This window comes from Sceloporus occidentalis, unplaced genomic scaffold (assembly GCF_023333645.1).
Source record: "Sceloporus occidentalis isolate IW3139 unplaced genomic scaffold, rSceOcc1.0.p SCAF_4, whole genome shotgun sequence".
Taxonomy (NCBI): domain Eukaryota; kingdom Metazoa; phylum Chordata; class Lepidosauria; order Squamata; family Phrynosomatidae; genus Sceloporus; species Sceloporus occidentalis.
In genome coordinates this window covers 24,582,083-24,609,336 of record NW_028316984.1, presented here as the reverse complement: position 1 = coordinate 24,609,336, position 27,254 = coordinate 24,582,083, and the positions used below count along the sequence as shown (strand labels likewise).

The 27,254-nt window shown below is 38.5% G+C and overlaps 2 protein-coding genes across 10 annotated transcripts in view; both read right to left on the bottom strand.

The window, feature by feature from the left end:
- ANKRD44 (ankyrin repeat domain 44) overlaps window positions 1-882 on the bottom strand; it is a 192,358-nt gene extending 191,476 nt beyond the window's left edge. For all 8 annotated transcript variants that reach the window (XM_089519513.1, XM_089519510.1, XM_089519512.1 and 5 more), the window contains exon 1: window positions 663-882. In XM_089519513.1, coding sequence (XP_089375639.1) covers window positions 663-689 — 27 coding nt within the window. In that variant the 5' untranslated portion in view covers window positions 690-882. The remainder of the gene's footprint in view (window positions 1-662) is intronic.
- A 10,697-nt stretch (window positions 883-11,579) lies between these two features.
- SF3B1 (splicing factor 3b subunit 1) overlaps window positions 11,580-27,254 on the bottom strand; it is a 33,259-nt gene continuing 17,584 nt past the window's right edge. For both annotated transcript variants that reach the window (XM_089519508.1, XM_089519509.1), the window contains 18 exons: window positions 26,940-27,152; window positions 24,439-24,560; window positions 23,025-23,222; window positions 22,834-22,935; window positions 22,254-22,433; window positions 21,686-21,772; window positions 20,732-21,002; window positions 19,855-20,000; window positions 19,604-19,750; window positions 19,061-19,186; window positions 17,096-17,317; window positions 16,305-16,487; window positions 16,114-16,225; window positions 15,900-16,020; window positions 15,547-15,678; window positions 14,799-15,071; window positions 13,498-13,714; window positions 11,580-12,213 (listed from right to left, as the gene is read on the bottom strand). In XM_089519508.1, the coding sequence (XP_089375634.1) occupies window positions 12,055-12,213; window positions 13,498-13,714; window positions 14,799-15,071; window positions 15,547-15,678; window positions 15,900-16,020; window positions 16,114-16,225; window positions 16,305-16,487; window positions 17,096-17,317; window positions 19,061-19,186; window positions 19,604-19,750; window positions 19,855-20,000; window positions 20,732-21,002; window positions 21,686-21,772; window positions 22,254-22,433; window positions 22,834-22,935; window positions 23,025-23,222; window positions 24,439-24,560; window positions 26,940-27,152 (3,011 nt within the window). In that variant the 3' untranslated portion in view covers window positions 11,580-12,054. The remainder of the gene's footprint in view (window positions 12,214-13,497; window positions 13,715-14,798; window positions 15,072-15,546; window positions 15,679-15,899; window positions 16,021-16,113; window positions 16,226-16,304; window positions 16,488-17,095; window positions 17,318-19,060; window positions 19,187-19,603; window positions 19,751-19,854; window positions 20,001-20,731; window positions 21,003-21,685; window positions 21,773-22,253; window positions 22,434-22,833; window positions 22,936-23,024; window positions 23,223-24,438; window positions 24,561-26,939; window positions 27,153-27,254) is intronic.

Below are 27,254 nucleotides of genomic sequence, written 5' to 3'. Positions count from 1 at the left end.
AAAGAGAAAAAAGGAAGAAGAAAAAAAGGAGGAGGAAAAAGAGGAGGAAAAGAAAGAGGAAGAAGAAAAGGAGGAAAAGGAAAATGAGGACAAGGAAGGGAAGAGGAGGAAGGAAAAAGGGGAGGAAGAGGAGGAAGAAAAGGAAAAAGAGAAGTTCGAGGAATAAGAAAAGGAGGAGGAAGAGGAGGAGAAGCAGCAGTAGCGACCTAATAGCCAGAAGCTTTTGCAGGGACCAAATCCTGGAGGAGGAGGAGAAGGAGGAGTGCCAGCAGGGCCTCCATGGAGGAAAAGGCTGGCTTCCTCTCCCCCCCACCACCCCCTTCCTCTCTCCGGAACTACAGCAGCAAACAACAACAACAAGTCGAGTCACACTCTCTCAGCCTCAGGCAAACAAAAACAAAACACCCTCCTCTGAGCCTATCTTGCCAAGAAAACCCCATGAGTCAGAGAAGACTTGCAAGCACCCAACAACAAATAATAATATTAATAATTAATAATTAATAATTAATGATGCTGCTGATGCTAAAGCAGCCTCCTGTTGTTGTTGTTATTGATGATGATGATGATGATGATGATGCTTATTCAGCAGCTCTGGCCACCCCCACCCTCCACCCCAAAAGCAGCTCTCCCTCCCTTTCCCCATGCCTTCTTTGCTTGCTTACCTGGTCTGTGAGCTTGAGGACAGCCATGCTCCCTGCTCAGCCCTCGCATGCAGCTCCCTGCTACTTGCAGAGCTCCAAAAGCCAAGGCCAGGGAGAAAGATAAAAGGGGAGGGGAGAAGGGATGGGTTTCTATTCTTATTTTTTAGGGTAGGGAATAAAGGCGAGGCCCAGCAGCAGGACTGGCAGCCAACCCCTTCTCCTGCTGCTGCTCTCTTGCTTGGCTAGCTCAGGAGCAGAGCCAGCTTGCAGCTCCTCTGCAGAGCGAGCAATAGACAGAAGAGAAGCCCAGCAGCAGCCACCAGCGCTGACATCACCCCCCTCCAAGCGCGCGCACAGGCACAGATTTCCCCGGGGATTGAAGCGCGTGCACAGGCACCATTGAGCAGCCGCCCATCGCCTTGCGCCACACTGCCCCCTGCTGACCGCGGCCAGCAAAAGCATCTTGCCCTTGTCTCTTTCTCTTTCTTTCTTTTCGCTCGCCTTTGTTTCCTTGAAAGCCTCCAGCGCCCCCTGCTGTTTCCTTTTCTCCCCCCACATCTGTTTTTCCTTTGTTTCCTTCCCAGACAGTGCTCCAAACAATAATAATAATTATAATTATAATAATTAATAATAATTAAAATAATACTTAGTTAAATAATAATCCAATTTTTCTTTGTCTCCTTCCCAGACAGTGCTCCAAATAATAATAATAATAATAATAATTAAAATAAATAAAATAATAATTAGTTAAATAATAATCCAATTTTTCTTTGTCTCCTTCCCAGACAGTGCTCCAAATAATAATAATAAATAATTAAAATAAATATAATAATAATTAGTTAAATAATACCATTTTTCTTTGTCTCCTTCCCAGACAGTGCTCCAAATAATAATAATAAATAATTAAAATAAATATAATAATAATTAGTTAAATAATACCATTTTTCTTTGTCTCCTTCCCAGACAGTGTTCCAAATAATAATAATAATAACAATAATTAATAAAAATTAAAATAAAATAACTAATAATAATTAAGTTAAATAAAATAATAATTAAATAAAAATAGCCCAGTTTTTTCTTCATTTCCTTCCCAGACAGTGCTCCAAATAATAATAATAACAATAATTAATAAAAATAAAAAATTAAAAAATTAAATAATAGTCCAGTTTTTCCTTTGATTCCTGCCCACAGTGCTCTAAATAATAATAATAATAATAATAATAATAATAAATTATTGTGATAAACAAAGTAATAATTTAATAAATAATAGTCCTTTGTTTCCTTCCCAGACAGTGCTCCTAATAATTAATTAATTAATAGTTAAATAATAGCCCAGTTTCTCCTTTGTTTCCTTCCAGACAGTGCTCCAAATAATAATAATAATAAATAAAATAAATGTCTCACAAATAATAATTAATTAAAAATAATCCAGTTTTTCCTTTGTTTCTTTGCCAGACAGTACTCCAAATAATAATAATATTAATGATAATAATATAATTAATAATAAATAAATAAATAAATAAGCCAGTTTTTCATTTGTTACCTTCCCAGATAGTGCTTCCAATAATAATAATAATAATAATAATAATAATAATAATATAATTAATATTATATTAGCCCTGGTGGCGCAGTGGTTAAATGCCTGTACTGCAGCCATTCACTCAAAACCACAAGGTTGCGAGTTCAAGACCAGCAAAAGGGCCCAAGCTCGACTCAGGCTTGCATCCTTCCGAGGAGGTCGCTAAAATGAGTACCCAGACTGTTGGGGGCAAATTAGCTTACTTGCTAATTAGCTTACTTGCTGTTCACCGCTATGATCTTTGGAATAGCGGTATATAAATAAAACAAATTAAATTATATAATTAATAATAAATAAAATAAATAAAATAATTATTAAATAAGTAATAGTCCAGTTTTTCATTTGTTTCCTTCCCAGACGTGGCTCCAAATAATAAATAAGTGAATAAATAAATAAATAATCCAGTTTGGTACCGCTTTAACTGCCCGGGCTCAAGGCTATGGAACTCCAACTCCCAGAATTCCATAGCCTTGAGCCAGGGCATTTAAAGCGGTACCTAACTGGGTTATTTCTCCAGTGTGGATGTGGCCTCAATATCTCACAAACACTACAATTCCTTGGCCATTCCCTAACACGGGAGGTATGAAGTGGGATGACAGAGGATTAATCAAGACTATCCCTGACAGTTTAGGACAACTGAGTGGCATGTCATCTTATTCTCGGACAGTGGAATACGCTTGGTCCTTGGTATCCCCTGAGGTTTAGTTCCAGGACCCCTGTGGATACCAAAATCAGTGGATGCTCAAGTCTCATTAAATACAATTGCATGGTAAAATGGTGTCCCTTATATAAAATAGCAAAATCAAGGTTTGTCTTTTGGAATTTATATATTTTCAAACTGTGAATGCTTGATTCCATAGATAAAATAGATGTACATCCTTGTACAGGTAAGGTCACCAGATTTTTCAAAACAGCCCCTGTTCTTTGATGGGCAGTCACAGAGGGGGAACTTTTCCTCCTCTAGAGAGAAAAAGTGGCAGGACAAGCTTTCCTTGCTTAATTTAAGGCCGTTGCTAAAAGCACAAGGAGAGGACTTAGGTAAAACTGTGGCAGCCCTTCCTCAAGCAAGATGAGAAGAAAGTGACGTGATATGACAAGCTGAATTTAACCTTTAAATGTGAGCAACATCTCCAATTTAATTAACTTTGTGTTTGTGTGCTTATAACCACTTTCTCTTTAAAGGAAGGGCAACAGATATTATGACAAGCGATATAGCTGTCCAATATACAGATGGTCTGTTTTTATATCACCATTATTTTGCACAGAGGCACTACAGTTGGCCCTTTATAGCCATGGATACTGTATTCATGGTCCCCCTCCCTTCCCCTCATTTGGGATCCCTTGAGACCACCTTTTTATCTAAAGAACCTGCCACCATGACCTGATCATTCGACACCTCCCTTTTTAGCAATGGACTGGGACGTTGCTGGGGTTTTCGCTGGCATTTTTCCTCTTTCTCCCTACTTTTGGTGAAGAGCTAGGTCTTGCTGAGCTAAGACACACGAACTAGGCAGTGTGAGAGTGACATGATACTTTTAAATAAAAACTTTATTCTAAGTAAGGAAATTCTATAGTGAAAGTATATCTCTTACATGAAGAACCATCTTGGGCTTCAGGCACAGATAAAAAGTCCAAGTTACAGAGTAGATCAACCAAATCAAGAAATGAATCAAAATATCCCAATGTGACTGGCAAGTCCATTCTCCGATTCTTACTCACAGGTTAGATGGGATTTGTAGTCTTCGGTGTTCATAGGATAGCTGGGAGCCAGGACTCCATTGTCCAGGAACCAAACCCCAGTGGATACCAAGGGCCCACTGCACATTTACAGATGATTCTGAGACTGTTAAAGTAACTGCTTAATTCCACTGACATTAGTAATGAGCCAGTGTGGTATCGTGGTTTGAGCACTGGACCACGGCTCAGGAGATCGGGGTTTCATTCTCTGTTTGCCTATGCAAACCCACTAGGTAACCTTGGCCATGTCACACACTCTCAGCCCCACAAGTAATAGGGTTGTCTTAGTGTTGCCATAAGTCAAAAAAGATTTGAAGGCAATAACAAATATTAATTTTATTTTCAGCAACTGAAAAGCAAAGATTTTCAAAACTCTTTGGTATTATTTGCAATAGATGGTCCTCTTGCTAGCAGGCTTGGAATTTCACCATAGCCTTGGATTCTTAGTTGAAATGGAATCAACAGCATGGAGATTTAATCGGTTCTGAGTGCAGCAGCTTGTCAAAGCTCAGATATCAGTTACATTCTAGCTCAGACTGGTCTATCCTTACACAGATTGCTGAAGAGAGCATGAATTACAGGCATACTTCCATTAGCAAAGCCTCTGACAAAGAAGCCTCTTTACCAGGTCTTTACATTTGCTCAGCATCCCCTTTTCCTCCTTGTCCTCTGTTTAGCAGGAAGGTTTATTAGCAACATTGGCTTTTGGAGAATAGTGTAGGAGGGATGGAGAAACAGAGACTTTGAGTGTCAGCTTGCAGCAGCATGTTTGCATTAAACAATCCAGTAAAGCTTGAGATGGGAAAGAATTAGATCCTACTCTAGTCAAGCTTTCTGTAGCTATGTGTGCCTGCCTACATTGGTCTCTCGAATCCATTACTTGGCGCCTTGAACAGCAAAACAGAGAGAAAAAGGAGAGCAGATAAGTCTTCCTCTATAGCTACATCCAGCATGTTAAAAAGAAAAAAGTATAGATCTATAAGTTTTGCAACCAAAATAGAAATCCTAAGAAAAGTGGAGTCTAGTAAAATAAAAAGTTGTCCCTAGATACATTTTACAAGAAGCCTTCAAATACTCTCTAGAAGGTTCAAAATATTTATTATCCCATGAAAGACTTTAATTACTACCCTCTGCTCTGCTCTTACTATTCTGCATTTGCAGTGTTCCAGCAGATTGGCAATGATATAAACACATAGAAGATGCCAAGGGGGAAATCGCTGTACATTGAGAAGAGATCTTTGAAAGGCACATGCCCTGGAGATGTTATCCCACCATCGGTGCTGAAGCAAGATTGAATTGGCACTGACTTGCACAAAGGGTTAGTACATTAAATTTTAAAAATAATACAGGCACAAGCCAACATATTCTCACAGTTTCAGTGTTGGGTTAGATCTACGGGAGCCCAGAATTTGAATCACCATTCATGCATAGAAACCCACTGGGTGACCTTGGGCAAGTCACACTTTATCTGATTTAGTGGAAGGTAAGGACAAACTTCATTTGAATACATTTTGCCGCCCCCCCCCCCCCCCACATAATAGGGTCACCATACATTGGAGTCAAGTTGAAGGCATGTGACACATACAAAATAAGATCACAGACATCTACTTTGTTAACAAGCATTATATCCCCAACTCAATATACATACACAGTCAGTACAGAGTATTTCTGCAAAAACAGGAGGGAAAAAATGTTAAATACTTCACAGCTAGCAGAAATATGCATATATACACTTGCTGTTGTTGTGTGCCTTCAAGTCATTTCCAACTTAATGGTCAAAGGAGAAACTATCATGGGGTTTTCTTGGCAAGATTTGATCAGAGGTGGTTTGCCATTGCCTTCCCCTGAGGCTGAGAATATGTGACCTGCCCTAGAGCATCCAGTGGGTCATGGCCAAGCTGGGAATTGAACCCTGGTCTCCAGGTTTGTAGTCCAACACTCAAACCACTACACCGCACTGGCTCTCATACACTTCTTAGAAGGCAGAGATTTGCAAACACAATGTACATCCTGGTAATACCCTGTTTTATATAATCTCTTCATTAGACACATAATGTAATTTTGGCATCAGACAGCGATCCTGTTGATTCTTATAACCACTTTGATTGTCTTTCTTGGCTGGAGTTATTTGAAAAGTGTCAAGTCCTGAAGCACTGATCTCTAACTGTAGACAAATGGCTTTACGTTTTATGATATTCGGTTGTGCTTGTCACTGTACTTGTCAATACAGTAGATGTGTGTCTTGCCATGAATAAACGTAATGTATGCAATAACCTTTTTATCCAATAGTTTAGGCATTTAATATGCATATATGGATTGCATTATTGTACTCTTTCTTTGTATAATACCAGACACTCTTATTAGTAAGACCTGCTAATCTACGTAAACTGCTCTTATACTTGACGGAGAATGTGTAGAATGTTTTGTTTGATTAGTAACTGTCATGGTGAGAGTAAGAGACAGAGAGAAACAGATAGACAGGTGCTGGTCCTGGTGCTTTTTAAATATGTCTTATCTATATGTTTACATTGTGGGAACAAATCTGATTCAAATACATGATGCAATATACAATTTCATTTATATATTTGCAGAAATAACTTTAAAGCATGCATTCAATTTATGCATGGCCTCTAACATCCCAAAACACTCCGCAGTAATTGTTACATACAGTCTTAATAGGATAACAAAAGTTATGAATGATTTTAGTGCTAATCCTTTTGCTCAGCTTTCCACAGCCTGGCACATATGAGATGTGTCAGATAACAACCTCCACCATTACTAGCCAGCATATGGGAATTGTAGTCCAACACACCTAGAATGCATCTCGTTGTGGAAGGTTGCTTTAGTAGCTGCAAAACAGAACAGATATTTTATTTTTAGTCATTGCATATTTAAAATGTCTTCATTACTAGCATGTGATATATTGTATGCTTATGTGTCTTTGAGTTGCCTGCTGATTTATGGCAATCCCATTGATTTCAAGGGGTTTTCTTAAGCAAGAAATATTCAGAGACGGTTTTTCAAATCCGTTCCCCTGAAATATAGCCTATAGCACCCGACACAGCACCAGACAATATTACAGGAATATTATTTTACATGCCTGCTCAGAGTTCAGAAGGGCTTACTTACTGGTACAGGATTATGATCCAAATAACTGAATGCACATTTCTTGTAAAGGTAAAAACTTTTACTTTTTATGGTTGCCATGTAGACTTGGTTTTATTGGTTGGCCCCAACTTGAACAGACCCTTTTAACCTACTGGTGCATGGAGTGAGTCAGCACATAGGTACATCCCATGGGTTAAATAGGTCTGCTCTGTTTAGGAATAAAAGGTAGGGTTCAGGCTATGGCCTGCTACCAAACTAATACAATTCTCATGTGATAAATCATACTTCAGTTTCTAAATATACAGCGAACTGCCATTGTTGGAGGCATTTATATATGTATTTAGGGGCGCGTGAATTTAAGCTGCATTTGCAATGCATACTTTTGTCTAGACTTTCTACCAGCTTCTGGTTTTGCAATCTCTGGCATTCATTTCACTAGTTAAAATCTCAGCTGTTCCTTTCACAGAGACACCTTCTCCTCCTCCGTTTTGCTCTAAGAGGGCACTGCAAAGCCCTTTACCCAAGGATCCCTTCAAGGGAGGCCTCCAAAGAACAGAGCAAGAAACATTGGACCAAGCAAAGAGGGTGGTGGGGGCCCATGGCCCTGCTGCCTTCTTCCTGACAACAAGATACAAAAAGGCTGAAACAAGACAGTAAAGGATCCTCAAGAAAGTCTCCCCGCTTAGCAGCAAAGCATTTCAGAGGGTAAAAGCAGTAAGAACAATGCATACTGAAGTGCCTTCACGCCCAGACACCCCTCTCCTTGGGACGTCCTTCTAGGACAGAGTGAGACCTTGGCCTAAACCCCAGCCCTCCCTCCTCCTCCTTGACCTCCACTGCCCCTGCAGCCCCCTATGCCCTCGGTCCTCTCCACGGCCCCCAGCCATGCCTCCCAGCCACACATCACTCCCTCATAGCCTGGCCTCCAGGGTGACTCTAGTCCCCAAGAGAGGCTTTCGTGCTATCCTCCCATCCCATTGGTCCAATATTTGCATGGCTCCGCCCTCAACCCCGCCCACTAGCTCTCTGAACCACGGGTGTCTCTTTGTCTCCGTTCCGTTGCCACTGGGAGGGAGGCGGAGCCACAGCCTTGGGGGAGCGAAACAACGCCACCTGCTGGCTATGGCGCTGGAATTGCAAGACTGGCTGAAGAAATTACATTTTCTCCTTCTCTCTCGCCATTGGTCCAATATTTGCATGACCCCGCCCACTAGTACTCTGAGCCACAGATGCCTCCTCGTTTGGCTTCCATGGCCGCTGGGAATTATGGAATTCTGGGAGTTGGAGTTCCATAGCCTTGAGCCAGGGCAGTTAAAGCGGTACCAAACTGGGTTATTTCTCCAGTGTGGATGCAGCCTTAGCTTTCTCTGTCAGAAAGAGCTCTGGTGCCACTACAATTCCTCTAGCACTGAGCCAGGGCAGTTAAAGTGGTCTCAAACTGGATTATTTATTTATTTATTTACTTATTTATTATTTGGAGCCACGTCTGGGAAGGAAACAAATGAAAAACTGGACTATTACTTATTTAATAATTATTTTATTTATTATTAATTATATTATTATTATTATTATTGGAAGCACTATCTGGGAAGGTAACAAAGGAAAAACTGGCTTATTTATTTATTTTTAATTATATTATTATCATTAATATTATTATTTGGAGTACTGTCTGGCAAAGAAACAAAGGAAAAACTGGATTATTTTTAATTAATTATTATTTGTGAGACATTTATTTTATTTATTATTATTATTATTTGGAGCACTGTCTGGAAGGAAACAAAGGAGAAACTGGGCTATTATTTAACTATTAATTAATTAATTAATTATTAGGAGCACTGTCTGGGAAGGAAACAAAGGACTATTATTTATTAAATTATTACTTTGTCTATCATAATTATTATTATTATTATTATTATTATTATTTAGAGCACTGTGGGCAGGAATCAAAGGAAAAACTGGACTATTATTTAATTTTTTTATTTTTATTTTTATTAATTATTGTTATTATTATTATTTGGAGCACTGTCTGGGAAGGAAATGAAGAAAAAACTGGGCTATTTTAATTTAATTATTATTTTATTTAACTTAATTATTATTAGTTATTTTATTTTAATTTTTATTAATTATTGTTATTATTATTATTATTTGGAACACTGTCTGGGAAGGAGACAAAGAAAAATGGTATTATTTAACTAATTATTATTATATTTATTTTAATTATTTATTATTATTATTTGGAACACTGTCTGGGAAGGAAACAAAGAAAAATTGGATTATTATTTAACAAATTATTATTTTATTTATTTTAATTATTATTATTTATTATTATTATTATTATTATTTGGAGCACTGTCTGGGAAGGAGACAAAGAAAAATTGGATTATTATTTAACTAATTATTATTTTATTTATTATTATTTATTATTTATTTATTTATTTATTTATTTATTTATTATTATTATTTGGAGCACTTTCTGGGAAGGAAACAAAGGAAAAACAGATTTACTTCTGTTAAATTAAAACCCTCACCCTTTTAAGGGTGTACATGTGTACACGTTCTAGCCATTAGTCACCTGGATTAAATTTCCTGTCCTTCACTCTTGGATCCACATGCCATGTGAAAAACAAAGAGCCTATTCTGTCAGAATGCATTTCACACACTTTTATCCTGTTCCAAACAAGTCTTCAAAGCCAGCAATGAATATGCAATTTTAGTCTTTAAAAAAAAATCTGACCACTGCTGTATTTCCAGTTATTTGGACAAAAAAATGGGACATTTTAAAAGCAGCTGAGAAAGTGGAACAGCAGAGGTTTAACTGAGATGGTCCCTGCCAACCAAACAGTTGGAGAGCATACATAATGGAAAATGGCAGTCACAAGGGATGAGGGCATCACTTATAGAAAGAAAGAAATGAAAGGACCCATTCCAAATTTGATTAAGATATGCCTTCATGGAACAAGGATCTTGTGGTTGATTTGATCATTCCAGAAGAAAGGCAACAGTGAAAGCAGGCACATAGGCTGCCTGCTCAATTGTCTATCTGGTGCAGAGTTTGCAGGTACTGCATATCATCTGGATAGCCTAGAAGAGACAGTGGACTAGAGTCAATGATCAAGTTGTGTACATACTGATGACACCCAACCCTTGAGGGCCACCTCAGGGTAGTGGCAAGAGTGCATTCCCTGACTCTGCCACCCAAATCCACCCTTCCAAGTTCGGAGCCACTGTAAAATAGTACCCCTGAACTCCATCAGAGAGGTGACTCTGAAGGATACCATGATGGATGGTATCAAAAGCCACTGAGCGATCTAGCAGAACCATTATTTTTCAATAATGGCCTTACCACAGCCTCTTTTTGACAAGATGGAAGCCTGCCTTGCCATAGTAAGGCATTCACTACATCCCCCTTACCCAGTTTGCCTTTCCTACTTGGGCTGCTTTCAACAGCCAGGAAAAGCTTTTGAGTTTTTGAAGTCTGAAACATAAAAAGGAGGATTTCTAAGCACTGGGGAGTGGGGATGAAATGGAAATAGGTCAAAAATATCCTGAAAACTGGGAGGGCTTTTTGTACATTTCTATTTCAATTATTACATTCATCTGATGACTGAATGTATTGTTTGTTTTTTAAAGCCTTGCCTTTCTGCTATAAACAAAATAATTGAGAATACTGTGGAAAAGGAAGGGAAACAACTGAAACACGAGACTGCCAAAATGTCATTTGGATTTTTATTTTTTTAAAAGCAGGACATATGACAAGAGAATGAGTCACTTTGACTCAGATAACTACACAGTGTTCTACTCAAGAATTTAAGGTGGGAGAAGAATTCCCCTGTGACAAATGGGAATTTTTGGCCTTCAGTACAGTAAAATAAAAAATCAAGATGGAACATGATTAAGGGATATAACATTCTGAACTGTGTGAAGAAAGTGGCAAGGAAAGTTTTTTGACCAGGCTTATGCTAGAATGGAAGGCCATGCAACGAAGGTAATGTAAAAGGAATTATTTTATGGAATTTGCTACTAGATGTAGTGATGATAACTAATTCAGACAGCTTTAGAAGTGGATTAGATTAATTCATGAAGAATAATACTATCAGTGTCTACTTGTCATGTTGACTATATATAATCATTTGTAGCAGAAGGAACACCAGTTGTTAGGGAACACAAGGACCATGCTCTTATACTCATGTCCTACTTATGGCATTCCCAAGGACATCTTGGCCACTAGGGAAACAGAACGTTGGAATAAATGGCATTTGGTTTCACCTAGCTTGGATCTTACATTTATAGGACATCCCCCAATTTAGCTGCTTTTTCAAGGGTTTAAGAAGAAAACAATAGAGCAGCACACAATGAGAAAAAAGTTGCCAGGTAATGGGAAATCTGTTGCGAGTTCTGTAAAAGACAGAAAAATACAAAAAATATGTAATTCAGCAACAGACCCTGCCTCCCAACACCCTAGAATTCTATAAGCTACACAACAAATGTGTATTACTAAGATAAATAAGCCACAATCAAAGAGAACATTTTTCTTATTTATTCAAAAGCTAGGTATGACAAAGAGGGTTAAAATGTAATATGCCACCTTTTTACATGAACTGCTTGACAATCTATCAGAGACAGCTTAACATGTCTCCCTGCTCAAAAATGCTCACACACAAATAACCATTAATATTTTATACACAAATGTTTATTTCTCAAATAAACAGCCCCTTTAAACACAAGGAATGGAATCTAAATCTTCATCAAGATGAATCCAAAATGAAATCATTCCAGTATGCTGTGTAATCACTGTGTTCTTGGTCACTACTGGCTTTAACATCAAAATCAACAAATACATGTCATTTAAAAAACATGCTACTGGATTTCTAAGCTCTGCCTCTGATCCTCTCTATGGTGATCTGCAGTGTCTTAAAAATTGTACATCACCAGATCTGAACCAAGTGTGGAATATCTGTGTACTGAACACAAAATGAATGAGAAATAAATTTACAAGACATAATCAAGTTCATAACGAATGTAGGTGTTCTTTTCATCATTATAGATTCGTGGATAATGTGCTATTAATGCATCCTGTGAACCAATGTAGATGGAGTTATAGATCTTCCAATACACATCTCTGACTTTTCTGGCAGGGTGAAACAAACCCTAAAATAAAACAAAGTAAAATTAAAAATTAAACTAGGCCCCAAGTAATATCATCCACATCTTATTTTCAAAAAGTGGCAGTTCATTAATAAATTAGAACTCTTAACTAATCACATAGATGTTCCCAAGGAGAACACAGCTAGATAGCTAGATCTTAGGGATCTTTTCTACACACACTCTTCTCTCTTAAAAAAACAGTACCACAAGTCACTAAAACAACATTTTAAACAGTCTATGTATTGAGACACAAGCAAGGAGGGAACAATCAAAGTCCTAGCACAAACATCTAAGCTCTCACATGAATCTGGGGCTTGAGCAGATGGGGCAAAGCAAGCAGCCAGAGGACATGCCCATCCCAATCGCTGCAGGACCGCAGCAACTTCATGCGCCCAACTCTGATCCAGACTGCTGCTGCAGTCCTAAACCAGCTGCCAAAAAGGGGCATTTTCCCCTGCTCCTTTTGTGTCTGGGTTTGGGCCACCTTAGGCGGCTGTGGCACAGCTTCAGTCTGATCTGGGTGTGTGCATCATCTGATCAGGCCAAAGTTGGTACTTTTGGCCCATCTGTTTCGGGCCTTGGAAAGCTCTATATTTGTAGATAATGCTTTTTCATCTTGGTTGTAGACATAAATCAATTTGAGTGAAATCAAGTCACAAATGTATCAAAACTGTAGCAAGGCATGTTACAAGCAATGTAAGATTTCATAACATCAAAGCAGCTGTTCCACCATTAAAAATTCAATTTCTGAGGACTCTCTTGTGTTTCTAATTTTTATATATTTATTAACATTGAACTAATATACTTTGCTGCCTATTTTGCTGTTATTCAGGCAAACCTATGATTTTTATTCACGAGTGAATGAGAGAAACTGTAGTGATAAAACAGTGACACAGGAAGTCTATTAATACCCCATATGTGGCTATAAGCCCTTTTTATACAGTGGGACCTCAGTATCCACGGATTTAAGCATCTGTGGATGGCAAGCCTGCATTGTCCCCAATGGCAGCTTATGCACATGGCTATGCTGCCATTAGTCCCAGTTGACCCTAGTGGCTGCGCCTGCACACAGCCACACCGTCATTTGGGACAACAGAATTTGAGATCCATGGATTTTAGTATCTGCAGGGGGCGGGGGCAGGTCCAGTTCCCCCACTGTACTGAGTTCTTCTCTCCAGGGCTAAAACACAAATGGATTACTATAAAACAGAACTGCAGCTTAGGAGTTCAATTAAACTATTGATCCTTTTTTCCTCACATGAAAGCACATAACACTAAAACACTTACCTGTAAACAATACTGCAACATTCGGCAAGGTCCAATAGCCACTCTCAGGCCCTCCAGGGCTCCCATGACTGCTTGGATGACATGAGGTGATGTCTCAAACACATTGGGCCACACATAATTTAACAAGTGATTCAATGAATCTTCACAGCCAAAGCCATATACTCCAAGGGACATATGCTGGACCACAGCACTCGCTGTTTGTCTGTGAACAAGGTCCCTGGAAAGGAAATTAGATAGGCACCAGATTAATAGCTTATGTAACAGCTTTGTCCCCACAGATTTTTCTGGTACCAAATTTTGCTTTTGTCAGGTTGACAGAACATGCCCTTATGTAACAGAATTGTTAGAAGTTGAATCTATTTTGGTGAAATAGTCCCTTGTCCTAATGCTACTGTTCCATCCTCATTTCCTCACAACTATCTCTCGAAATATCCAACCAAATAGAGCTGGGAGACAATTACAATATCTCCCATCTTTGCTGTGTGTGTCTGTACACAAATGTGTCCACTTTGGATACTTTTTTGTGTCATAAAGTTGGTAAATCAAAGAGATTGAAGAACACAGAAGCTATTTAACTATTACAAACCCTGGACAAGAGCAAAATATGAATATAGTTCCAATATGGAGGTGTCCTCAGATATTGTTTCCCTCAAATACCATCTGACTGATCTTATGAGGGCTGAGGCACCTACAAAAAATGTAAGCACATTCTTGTGAGAGAAGGCACTCTTTAAATACCCCTGTAACATGCCTTATAAATCAATGCTCCTACTTTGAATTATGTGCAAACATTAAATAGTAAACACTGTGGATCTTGTTGAAAGAGGGGAGATTAGGGACAGGGCCGTGCCTGGAAAAAAAATCCAAGGAGGTTTTCTTGGGAGTGCTCTATCACTCATCTGAACAGGTATTAATCAAATGGCAACTCCAAACAAATGGCAGACTGCTTCTCTCCAAGCACAACCTTTTCCAGCCGGAGTATACAAATTAAATGCAACTGAACAATGCAACAATTGTTCATGCTTATTAGTCTGAGCATACATGGGAAGACAGTTGTCTCACTATGCCTTTTCCCTTTCTTAGCAAAAGACATCTACTTGGACTGTTACAGTTAATTCCCCTTTTAGAAATAATTTTACATTTATTTCTTTTATGGACAGAGCAGAGTAGATCTTGCTTTTTCGATTTTTCCATTTACGGTAGTTTCCATTTTTGAGGGGAAATGTACCATTATCTAACAAATGAAGAATGCACTAAAAGTAGCAGCATGGTTTACTGTACAAGGAAGAAAAAGTCCTCACCTGTCCATTAAAGCATCTTCAAGCAATGGGGTAACAGCATAAATGTAGTCTTTTCCCATTTCTCCAATATATTCAAAGAGGAAGGAAAGAGATTTTAATACACCATTCTGGACGTTCAGTTCTGGAACTCTGTATTCATTCATGAGTGCAGGTAGCACTGTGAAAGGAGAGCAGGTTTCAGCTACAATAGCAATTGCTACTGTAGTACACACTCTGTTTTGTCTCTCTTGTACTTTCAAATTATTTAGAAGTGTTGCCAGCACATCATGGGGTCTGGAAGAGCAAGAAACATGAAAGAAAATTAAGGAACCTTCACATTAATGGGAAAAGTTTAAATGCTGAAATATACCTATGGCAAGCTTTTTTTTTCCAAACAAACAAACAAACAAAACAAAAAAACCCTGCAATTTCCCTGTCTACAAAACTGTATCTCATCCTATTTTTCCAGTGTTTGGTTCTCTCTAATTTGCTTTCAGATCACAGAGGTGAAACCAAAATCCTCCTTTAGTTTTCTGATCATGTACAGTAGACAATTATACAGAGTCTCCTTGTCTGACCAATCCCAAGATAAAAAAGAAAAATATAGTAGAAACAGACCTAAGCAAGGTGAAAAGCCTAAACTCCCTGACTATGTCTTATCACTAAAGAAATTAAGAGCCAGCCAATGGAATAGCTCACTACATTATTGTTAACTTTTCATTCTAAGTGAAACAACCGCAGACACACAGTTTTGGAAGTATATACTTACCCAATAGCTTTTGCAATATAACCAAAAGTGTTCACAGTTGCTCTTCGAATGGCTTTCTTATGAGCTTTTAACAACTCTAGCAGTTCAAAGCAGATCCTCATCCACTCCCTTGCAGAAACATACTCTGCCCCCCTGGTAAAAAGAGGAAAAGGCTTTTGTTTAGCCAAATCAGAACATTTTTAATTCAAACACATAGTTCTATTAAAATACAGAAGCATGCTATTTACTGTATTAAGAAAAAAAGCTTGAATGTAATAACATAATTGTGTTTATGACTGCACTTATACATTATTGCCTCATATATTTCATTAATTGTGCATTGTTTTTATATAAAGAATGGCAAATCAACTTACCTGTCTGCAATACGTCCAACCAGGTCAATGCAATTCTCCTGCACTTTTTCATGCCTGTTTTTCAAAATAGGTGTGAGTCTTGGCAGCAGGTCTTTAATTGGAGGAGTCATTTTGTGCATACCTGTTTAATATAGGAAAGAATACCTTAAGTCTCAAATTCTGTCATCCAAATTAAAAACAAATTTCAAAGAAAACATTCAAGATACATGCTTACCTATGACATTCACAATGGCTTTAAGTGCTCCTAAAATACTGCCCAGTACTTCAGGGTATTCTTCACCCAGGTACTCATAGAGCACCACACCCAAGTGTCCCATCAATTTTTCCTAGGACCAAGAAAGAAAAAATTATAATCTAATCCTTCCAGAAAATATCATCCCTAACCACCATGAGAACAGTACATACCTCTTGACAGGTCTTCATGACAACTGCAGTACGAGATATCAGATCAGCAGCTTGCTGTCTTACTTTAGCTGATTTGTTGTTCAAACGCCACAAAACTGTACCACAGATCTGTGGCAAGTATGGTTTCACTCGCTTGCCCAGAGCATTGACCACTGTACCAAAACCATTCAACATCACAGAATCCTATTTATCAAAAAATGAGGAAAACATAGTACTTTAGTATGACCCTCTGCCAACACTGTAGATTGTTCTAACTTCAGTAGTTCCTACTGCATCTTTCTAATAAGACCAAATCCTACCCTGTCATAGATATAACTTGACAGGCAAGCAGCATGGCAATATCAAAGACTACACTCCAGTATCATAATTGCAAAATGTGAGAAAACATTACAAGGCTGGTTTCAGCCCTCAAATCAAGACAAATATATAACACTCCACTGATAAGTAAATTAATAGGGACATATACTGAAAAGGGAATAACTAAGTGTTATTTAGAAGATGGGGACTGCAGTATCACCTCATTCTAAAGGAAAGAGGCAGAAAGGACCCAAAGGGCAGAAAGGACCACACAGATTAAACCTGAGAGCTTTCTCTCTTCAACCAAGGACTGGTGCTGATCTTTTGTTGGGTTGGGACAAAGCCTGGCCCTGGACTCAGTCCAAGGACAGCCACAAACAGAAGGAGAACCCCCTCCCCACCTACACACAGAGGAGTTCCTCTGCCCAATATATTTAACTGCTCATTATTCTAAACCTGGTACCAGAATGGAATTTACAAGTATATTCATATACCTCTGTGGTCTGTTCTTGGAAGGCATATAGGATGCCATCAATAAGTTGTTCCTCCAGTTTGTGGTCAATATCAGCTGCACCGAGGTTCCCCATGATCTTCTCAATGGTCTCCATAACCATTTTTCTGTACTGCTCAGCCTCATCTTTCAGATCATCCACAATCCTGGAAATAATTTCTGCGGCTCCAACTTTGTTTGCAAGCTCCACAGTTGTATCAACCAACTGCAATGTAAGCAATGATTAGTTCAGAAGTCTGTAAGTTAGAACATAAACATCACCCCACTGTGTTCCCAAAAAGAACCACCCTTATATTTTAAGGATAAAGCAGCCTACCTAGAAACCAGAATTGGCTGGTTTAAATCAAACAACAACAACAAACAATCCACTCCTGGAAGTCTGGCTATTATTACTAGTTTCTAACCTTCTTACTGCAACAAAGCAGCTTGAATTCAAACATTTTAATTTTCAGTATTTATTGGGAGTTGTCCATTGTTAAGACCAGTATTCAGTGTCAGATGCTTCTTTTTAATCACTTTACAGTACTTTATAGTGCAAGAAATGCCATTCAGAAACAAATTCTTCAATTAACAGAAGTTCAACCAAAACAACTTGATTTAAAAGAGCACTTTTAAAAAGGACAATTACTATTTAAACTAGTGTCCATAACATCTGAACTGCATTTTGCTACTTAATTTTTTGATTAAGTTCTTTACTGGTGTAGTCATATACTCCTATTTAAAGGCTACCAACTTATCAATATAATTCCCAAATTTTTTTTGAAAGAAGTAAATTTCTCCATGGCAGGGGGATGGATTGGGTGGCTCTTATGGTATTTTGCAATTCTTATGATTCTTTATCAAAACATAATAACTTTGGATTGTAAAGATTAGAAAGCATAAAATATGGTTGATTAAGCTTTCTAATACATAAAATGTTTCACAATATTATATAAGTAGGATTCATCATTAAAAAAATTAATACAACCCTCAAAACACCCTAGTTTAAACCAAAATACCATTTAAACCAAAACTACTTTTTAAAACACAACACCACTAGAAACTTTAGGATTACAATCAACATGAAATATGCCATGTAGCTAATTTTGAAATTCAATTTCTAAGATGTTTTATCTTGTTTTCTTGCAATTCTACAACTGTACTGGCTGTTTAAGCTTTAAAAATCTGTTTATGGGGCTGCTTCAAAAACTCAAAATGAAAATCTTTCTGGCAATATTAATGTCCACAACCAACAACTGAATCACAGATGGACAAACACTGAAAAAAAGCTGTCTTCTTCATAGCAGTTAACATTTGTATTAAAATCTTCATGGCTCTAAATGTTAGCTTTGTACATCTTTCAGTAATCCATCCTGATTTAGCACTAAGGATGTCCCGTTACTTCCTCAGAATTACCATATATACTTGTGTACAAGTCAACCTCATGTATATGTTGAGGGAAGATTTCAGGGAAAAAATCATAATTTTTGTATGACCCATGGATAAATTGAAGGTTAAATGTAGGGGGCTATAACAAAGGATGGAACGGGGAAAACACCACTTCCGTCGCTCTTTCTCCAGACCTCTCCCGACCACCTAACACCACTTCCCAGGTGCTGGAGGAGAGGTTTGAAAATTGGATTGGAAAGGGAAAGAAGTGGAGTTAAAAGGGGTCTCTTTGATGGGAACAGGCAGCTTTAAAATTGGATCGGGAAACACTCTCTCTCTCTCTCTCTCTCTCTCTCTCACACACACACACTCATGCCTCCAGGCATGAAAAGTAGGGAAGAGAGGAGCTTGTTTCTGGACCTTTCTAAGTAGTATTAGTGTACTGACCTGTATATAAATCAACCCTGGATTTTAGGGTCAATTTTGGGTCATAAATTTCTCAACTTACAGTCAAGTATATACGGTACCAATTAAGTGTTCAGGATACAAAAGCGTTTTTTAATCTAAATAGCTACAATACCTGTCGGTAATTTCTTCTGTCCAGTGCCATTCTGTGTTGCCAGAAGTGCTTGAAAAATGGAGGCAAAATTTCTGTCTTAATGTAGTTTGCTTCAACACCATCTGTTCCACAGCACTGCTTTACTACCTAGAAAAGAGAAACAGCTAGTATGAATCTTCTGGTTCTCCAAAACATTAAGCCACAAAATGCAATATGTACAAATTTTAAACAGACAAAATCATCTAGAAAAGCAGTACATTACAGCTGGACCCAGGACATTACTGATTCAAAGCTCAGCTCAACCATGACTGGTTCCTGATCTTAGAATCTACTTTTGCTAAGGAGGGAAGAAAAATTTCTGCAGAAGTGTTAGATACAGATTCAAAAATTGCACTCTCACGGTAAAGTGCAACATATATGTTGAATACTATGCTTGTTTTAATTAAGAAGCTGCTCTGTATTTTTTTAATCAGCTCCCTCCTCCATGTATGCTTTTCCCTCACTTGTGTTTATCTAGCTCTTTAAAGCATCAGTTTTGAATCTGCAATTACACTGCTTCCATACCTTCAACACAATCTTTTTCATTTCTTCATCAGGAGACTGGAACTCTCTGATAAGAATTAGCATTACTTCTCTGGTATAGTAGTTGGCATACTCAGCATCCATAAGTGGAATAAGGTATCCAATAGCTTTCAAGAAGGCAGCAAGACCCTAATGACACATAAAAATGGCAAATGTGTAAATGTGTCATTGCAATAAAGAACATTCAGATGTCCTTTCTTAAAAAGGAACTAACTGGGGGAAGTCAAACTTACCTTTCCCCTGTGCTGACGTATACCTTTCCACAGGGGCTTGAGGACAGAGTCAAAGGATTCTATGCCATAGGGAGTTGCTGCCTCAGCCAAAGCAGCAATAGCCAAAGCACTGATGGTGCGTACTTTCTGCTGCTCATCCACCAAACCTAAAAAACAGATTATATATTTCTCTTTCAGAGGCTCCACAGGAATGAATCAACTATAAGAACATAAGAAGGAAATAAGTAGAAAATATGGATATATGGAAGCTTGAAACTATAACATCCTCTAGTCCTAGAGCAACACAAATGTCTGACATGTTCTATCCATGCTGCAGGCTAGTCTATCCACTGCCTAGGCTTTATTTCTGTTGAGCAGAATAAGTTTAAGGGCTGCTTGCAGTCCACAATTTTTCTGCAGCCCTCCCCACAGCCTCCTTCAAACAGCTCCTGGACCTCAATACATTTTTAAAAAAATACTCTAAATCACCAAGACACCTTAAAACTGGCCCCAAAATGAAGTGGCTTGCCTTGTTTCCTCCTCCTATCCCTCAAGCACCCACAACAATGGCTGAAAATCAGCCTAAAAAGAAACTACAAATGATGTGACGTCACTTTTGAATCACTGATAGTCCTCAGCACAACTGCATGGGTACTCTGATGTACAAGAATAAAGATTTTTCACTAAAGATTTTACAACCTCAAATTAAAAATGGAAGAATTCCACATTTTGTTTTAAACACAGCACGGAAAAATTAACTTATTTCTCAAAGTAACAGAAAATTGAAAATGTCCTGATACAATGATATACACACAATTATGATACAGGTCATTAACATTCAACAAATACTGGTCCAGAATTTCTGTAATATGAAGTTGATTTTGCATATGATACCTACCATGCTCAATAATTTCAACCAAACTTCTGAGATGAGGTAAAATTGCGCAGCCCATCAGGATAGCAATTTGCTGCACAATCTTGATGCCAGTGTGTCTGGCCTGCCAAGACTTCTTGCTTTTACAGACAGCTTTCAAAAAGGGCAAAAGAGATGGAATGCCCAGAGCAGAAGCAACAACAGCAAAGGCCCGAGCTGTTGTGTTACGAACATACTCATCCATGTTGTCAATATCAGGTCGCATGGTGGAGATCATTGTTGCCAGACCAGCTGCCTGAAGGACAAAAGGAACAAATGCCATCATTAGGTTTCCTACAGACTTAGAAACGGACACTTTGTTCTGACAAAACACACTACTCTTCAATTACAGCAGCTAACTTCTGTCTCTAGTAGAAATGCCGCAGTCTATGTGCACAAACATAAACTGGCTAAAATTGTACATGGATTTTTATTTGATTAAAACAGGGAAGACAAAAATTGCAGAACAGATTTATAGAAGAGGTCATTTAAAAAAAATTACTAGGATGGTAAAATCACCAATACAAATTATCCATATAGTTTGTTGGCTGAATTATAAGGTTTCCTTTTTTTCACCATACCATTCTATTACTTAAGTTTATTTTTATTTTCCTCCTCTTCTGTATATTTCTTTATTCTTTTCTGGTCCTCTTTTTTGCTTTTGAATTACTTTCATAATTTTGAAAATAAATAGCTGGAATATAGGTAATTAAGAATGTTTAAGGTTTATTCTCAACATTTATTTACCTACTAAATAATGATGGGAAATTAGAATAAAAACTCAAAACAATTATAAGGTTAATTATCCCGCTATATCCAAAAATATAAAGAAATGGTCTCTGTGTTTGAAAAGGTGTACATAGATAGCTGACACACTAGCCCCCAGTTAAATCTCTACTAATAATAGCACAACTTATGAGAAAAACATCATGACATTACCTTTGCCAAGTTGGAAATAATTTCTCTTCCTTCTACTCTGGCATAGTAGTCTTCATCAATCAGCAATGGTTCAATGACCACAAGGATCTACAAAGGGTTTGACAAAAGTTTTTTTAAAAAATCAGGTTGTATACCTTTTATCTTTTTGTATGCAAACATAACTTTAAAACAGTATTATTCCCAACAGACACTAAATCTGGAAGTAGAAATGCTACCTATTAATCTTCTATCTGTGTCAACTGGCAGATGATATTCTTGAGCTAATATTTGATGTTTGAACATTGACTACTGAGTGAAGCAGAAGTCTGGTTCACATATAATAGTCTAAGATTTAGTGCTGTGTGCACCAGCCCTAGTGACTCTGAGCCCCAGAATATGATTAATTTTGCAAATGTTTACCCAATGCAACTTGGCTTAATATTATGTGTGAATGCAACACAGTATACAAGATAATTACTTAAAATTGCGAGCCTACAACATAGAAATATTTCTTGTTCTGAATATACATGCTATGGGCTTCTAGTAAAATCCATTATAAAAACAGATAACTTATTCCAATTAAACAAACCTTGTGCACATATGGTCGCACTAAGTCATCCAATTTATACAAAATTCTGTCAATAACTTTGACAAGCAAATGGCGTTCTTGATCTTCAAGAGTCGGTGACATCAGCAGGGGTAAAATCTGATTGAACAGTGGACCTGCTCCAAATTCACGAGCTTTATCAGTAATCTGTCGTAAAGCAGCCTATCATAGAGAAAAAAAGCATTAAATAGTCTCTTCTAAAAGAACAGGAGGTCAAAGTAATTGTCACAAAAAGAAATGAATTTCTATTATTTAGCTCAGCAACACAGCAAGGAGTATTTCAGAGTTTCTGTAACCTGCCCTGACCCGTAGGAAGAGGTGGGATATAAAAATTATTATTATTGTTGTTGTTGTTGTTGGTATTAGTATTGGTATTATTATTATTTCAGATCAATTGTCTTTTGACATGTAGGTATAAAATAAGCCCAAGGCATTAAAAACAGTGCTGGTAAGAAAACCTATTATAAAATAAGCACGTACGTGATAGCAGAATGACACATAGGGGTAAGGCAAGCAGAAGTCCAACTGAGCAAATCACAGATGTCGCAATGGTCTATCTTACCTTCCTCATTGGAGGGGTGCCATTCTTGATCTTCAAAAGTAATTTCATTATTTTTCTCTCTTTCTGTTCCTCTGGGCTAAGAGTTGACTCATCAACATCAACCTACAATTGATTTCAAGCATAAAAGTTATCAGGTTTGCCTCAACCTCCATACAGAATAAGACAAGAAAAGTCTCAAACCAATATCTTACCAGTAGTTTATCAAAGTATTGTATGTCATCAGGCTTTAAGAAAGGTAGATTTCCTGAAGGCTGGTCATTTACACTCTTCATGGTCCTATCTTCAGTCTGCATATGGAACCCAGTCATACCACCCAGAGGTGTAGGAGTTGCTGTAAGTTTACGAGCTGGAGTACGAATAGGGACATAACCAGCTGGAGGAGGAAGAACCTATATGGGGGGGGGAAATCATTTAAACTGATTATAGATCAAAATATTTCAGTGCTGAAAATAAGGCATAGCTATGTGTAAGGAAGGATAATTTTAACATATCAGAAAAATATGTTACTACAGATCAGGGCCAGAAACTAGCAGTCACACCTCCAGCACTCATTGACTCAGAAGTGGCCCACTGGAGATTGCTTGCCTGAATGGTGCTGCTTCTTAAGGCCTTGTTTGAGAAACAGCTTTGTTCAAGGAATAGATGTGGTGTTCCTTCTAAACCAGATGGTGTCATTTCATCCCCCAAAGTGTTCTTTGGAGATTCCCTCTGAAGCCACTGTGTCACTACTGAATGCAAGCGGTCAATTGCAGAGGTGAGGTATGGGCACTTCAATCTCCTCTGGGATCTGGGAAATCTGCAACCCACACATTTGAATTCTCCAATGTGGGGAATTTGGGGGACCAAAACAATATGCTCCCAAACAACCAACAGAGGCCAATTTTCCTATGACTGTAGCATTTTAAAAATGACTGAATGGGCTTTCCCCCCCAGTCAAAAAGTGACTTAAATTGGGTTGGGTTGGAGTGGGTACATGTTCGCACAGAGTCCTTTAATAGCCCACAGAAATCACTCTGGGGAACTGCATGCAACCCACATGTTGCATTTTGCCCAACCTAGCATAGAGGCTTCTGTGTTATCATTTCATCATTGGCTTAATATCTTTCTGATGGACTGCCATGAGGACGCCTTTCAATTTCCTACCTGACTTAAGCGCTCTCAAGACAACAGCATCATGTGAGCTTTGAGGAAAGAGTCCTCTTGAAGATTTACACTAGGTGTTATGCCAACATTAATATTTTTGCTGAAAGTGCAGAAAGAGATATAAAGTGCTTATTCCTTGGCTATGCAACAGCTATCAGGTGCCATTCCACAATGAGCCAAATGGCCACTGCTTGGCCATAGAGATGTAGCTAGGGGAAAAGGAGCGGTGTCTGCCTTTCCATGCCTCCAGAATAAGGTGATTCACTTTAGGAAATAAATATGATTTATTTTATGATATATTTTGAATACAGTACATTTTATTTTAAAAAAGGAAATAAATAAATTACTTCATCCTCACTATGTGAAGTTTGATTATCAAGAGCATGTACATGCTAAAGGTTAGGGAAAATATTCTGTATGTTGATGCCAAAACTACATGTGATGTTTTGGTTTGTGACTTACCCTGTAACCCTCAGGAAACATGGCATCCAGCTCTTCATCTGAAAGAGGTCTATTTCTCTCATCTATCTCTCTCTCCCATCGCCATGCTTGGAGCTGTTCAGGAGTCATGCTCATTATATGACCTACAATAGAACCAAGAAAATAAACTCTTTATTGATTGATTGATTGAGCCACTTTTTCCCCACAGCAACCCAAGGAGGCTCACAGATAAAAACATTTTAAAATCTCAGTAAAATTCAAAACCATTAAAATCACCTACACACAATATAAAATCACATAAAAACCCATCTGCTCCATAAAAATCATCATGAAATGAATTACCATATATACTTGACTATAAGTCAACCTCATGTATAAGTAAAGGTCAGGTTTGGGGGCCAAAATGATGGATTTTGTCATGACCCGTGGATAAGTTGAGGGTAAAACTTGGAGGCTCCTTCAACATGTGTATGTGTGCGTACAGCAAGAGAGACTCTAATTGAGGCTGTTTGATTTAACTTTGGTTTCAGCCTTCACCCAGCCAGCGACAGCCAGGGAGAGGGATTTTTGGCCATAAATTTTTAGACTTATAGACAAGTACATACAGTATATATCAAATGCCTGCTTAAATAAAAAAAAAATCTTGGCTTGCCAACAAAAAGCAAACAGGGAGGGGCCAGCCTAGCTTCCGTGGAAGGCACTCTCTTGTGTCTTCACCAAGCAAGTCTATAGTCTTGGCAGGACCAAGAGAAAGCCTTCTCCTGAAGATCTTTGGTTTCTGGCTGATTTGAATGAGGAGATACGGTCTCTCAAATAGTCTGAACCCAAGAGATATAGGGCTTTATAGGTCATGACCAGCACTTTGAATTCTGCCCAGAAACAAACCGGTAGCCAGTGAAACTGTTTCAATAAGGGAGTTATATGATCCCTGTAATTGGCCTGGGTCAGCATTCTAGCTGTGGCATTTTGCACCTACTGGAATTTCTGAACAGTTTCCAAAGGTAGCCCCACACAGAGTGAATTACAGTAGTCCAAACAAGATGTAATCAAGGCATGTGTTACTGTAGCCAGATCTGATATATCAAAAAATGGGCATTGCTGGCACACTAGTTTCAGCTGTGTAAATGCACTCCTTGCCACTGCTGAAACTCGGACACCAAACTCAGTTGAGTCCAGGAGCACACCCAAGCTGCAAGATGAGATTTCAGGGGGCCTGTAACCCCATTCAACACAGACAAAGTCCCTATTCCCTGATCTGCCTTATGGCTGACCAGGAGAACCTGTCTTGTCTGGATTAAGTTTCAATTTGTTTGCCCTCATCCAGTCCATCACTGACAGCAGACAATGGTTTAGTACAGAGACAGCTTAATTGGAGTCAGATGGAAAGGAGAGATAGAGTTGGGTGTCATCTACATACTGGTGACACCACACCCCAAACCCCGGATGACCTCTCCCAGCAGTTTCATGTAGATATTAAACAACATGGGGGACAGAACAGAACCCTGAGGGACCACAAGCCAACAGCCAGGGGGTTAAACAGGAGTCCCCCAACAACACCTTCTGAATTCACCCCTCCATGAAAACTGGAACCACTGCATAACAGTACCCCAAGTCTCATCGCAGAGAGGAGGCTCAGGACTAACAGGGACACACTCCTCCTGTTCAGTTCCCTTTGTAGGTCATCCGTCAAGGCAACCCAAGCTGTCTCGGTGCCATAGCCTGGTCTGAAGCCACACTGAAATGGATCTAGATAATCTACCTCATTCACCAACTCCTGGAATTGGGAAGCTATCATTCACTTCAGTCCAGAACCTAGCCCAAGAATGGACTGTTAGAGACTGGCCAATAGTTATCCAAAATGGTCCGAACCCGGGATGCCTTTTTCAGTAATGGCCTCACCACAACCTCCTTTAAGCAGGAAGGAAATATTCAACACTCCCCTTACCCACTCAATCAGTTCCTCTCTAGCTGTTTTCAGGAGCCAGGAGGGGCAAAGATCCAGTATACATGTGGTGTCCCTCACTTTTCCATGGATCCTTTCCAAATCCTCGGGCTGCACAAATGGAACTTATCCAATAAATACAGGACAAGCAGGCCCCAAGATTACAGCCACTGGACTTGTGTCAACTACAGCATATTAATAAACATACTTGTACAAACTTATCAAATACTCTGAAATAAGGTGGGTATTTCAATTCCAGGCACAAATCCTAATGAGTGAAGTAGGCAGAAAAATCGTGGGGATTCATTCTAGCAGATCTTGTGTTCAATAATAAGCACAGTATGTTTGAATATGTTTCATTATGTTTTTCCATTTCATTTGGCTATTCTTGTGTTTCAGTCAGGGTAGCTGTATAAAGAGATAACTTGTTAACAAATATGAAAGCCTGGTAATTCAACAAGAGAAAAGACACAGGCTAAAATCCTAAACATACAAACATGTAATCTGGCTTATTGCAATATGCAGAATTTACACCCAAGTAAACCTAGTTAGGTTTGGACTCTGAAGCTATCAAGCATACCTGGTGTAGGGGTTGCCATGTTCATAGCAGGTGTGCCAATTGGTGTTTTGCCTGGAGTTAAGACAGGAGTGCTCCCACCCATTTGACTTGCAGGTGTTTCATCCCAACGTGATTTCCTTTTACTTGCTCCAGGGGTTGGTGTTTCACCAATGGAATCGCCACCTCGATCAGTACGAGGAGTTTCAGCCCATCCACTCCCATGTCCAGGAGTATCTAGAAAACAAAATAGGTTCAAATTGAATTCAGATTGTGCATAGACAAAACTGTTTCTAAAAGCAAAAATTCATTGTAACTTTCAAAAACTTTTACATGATT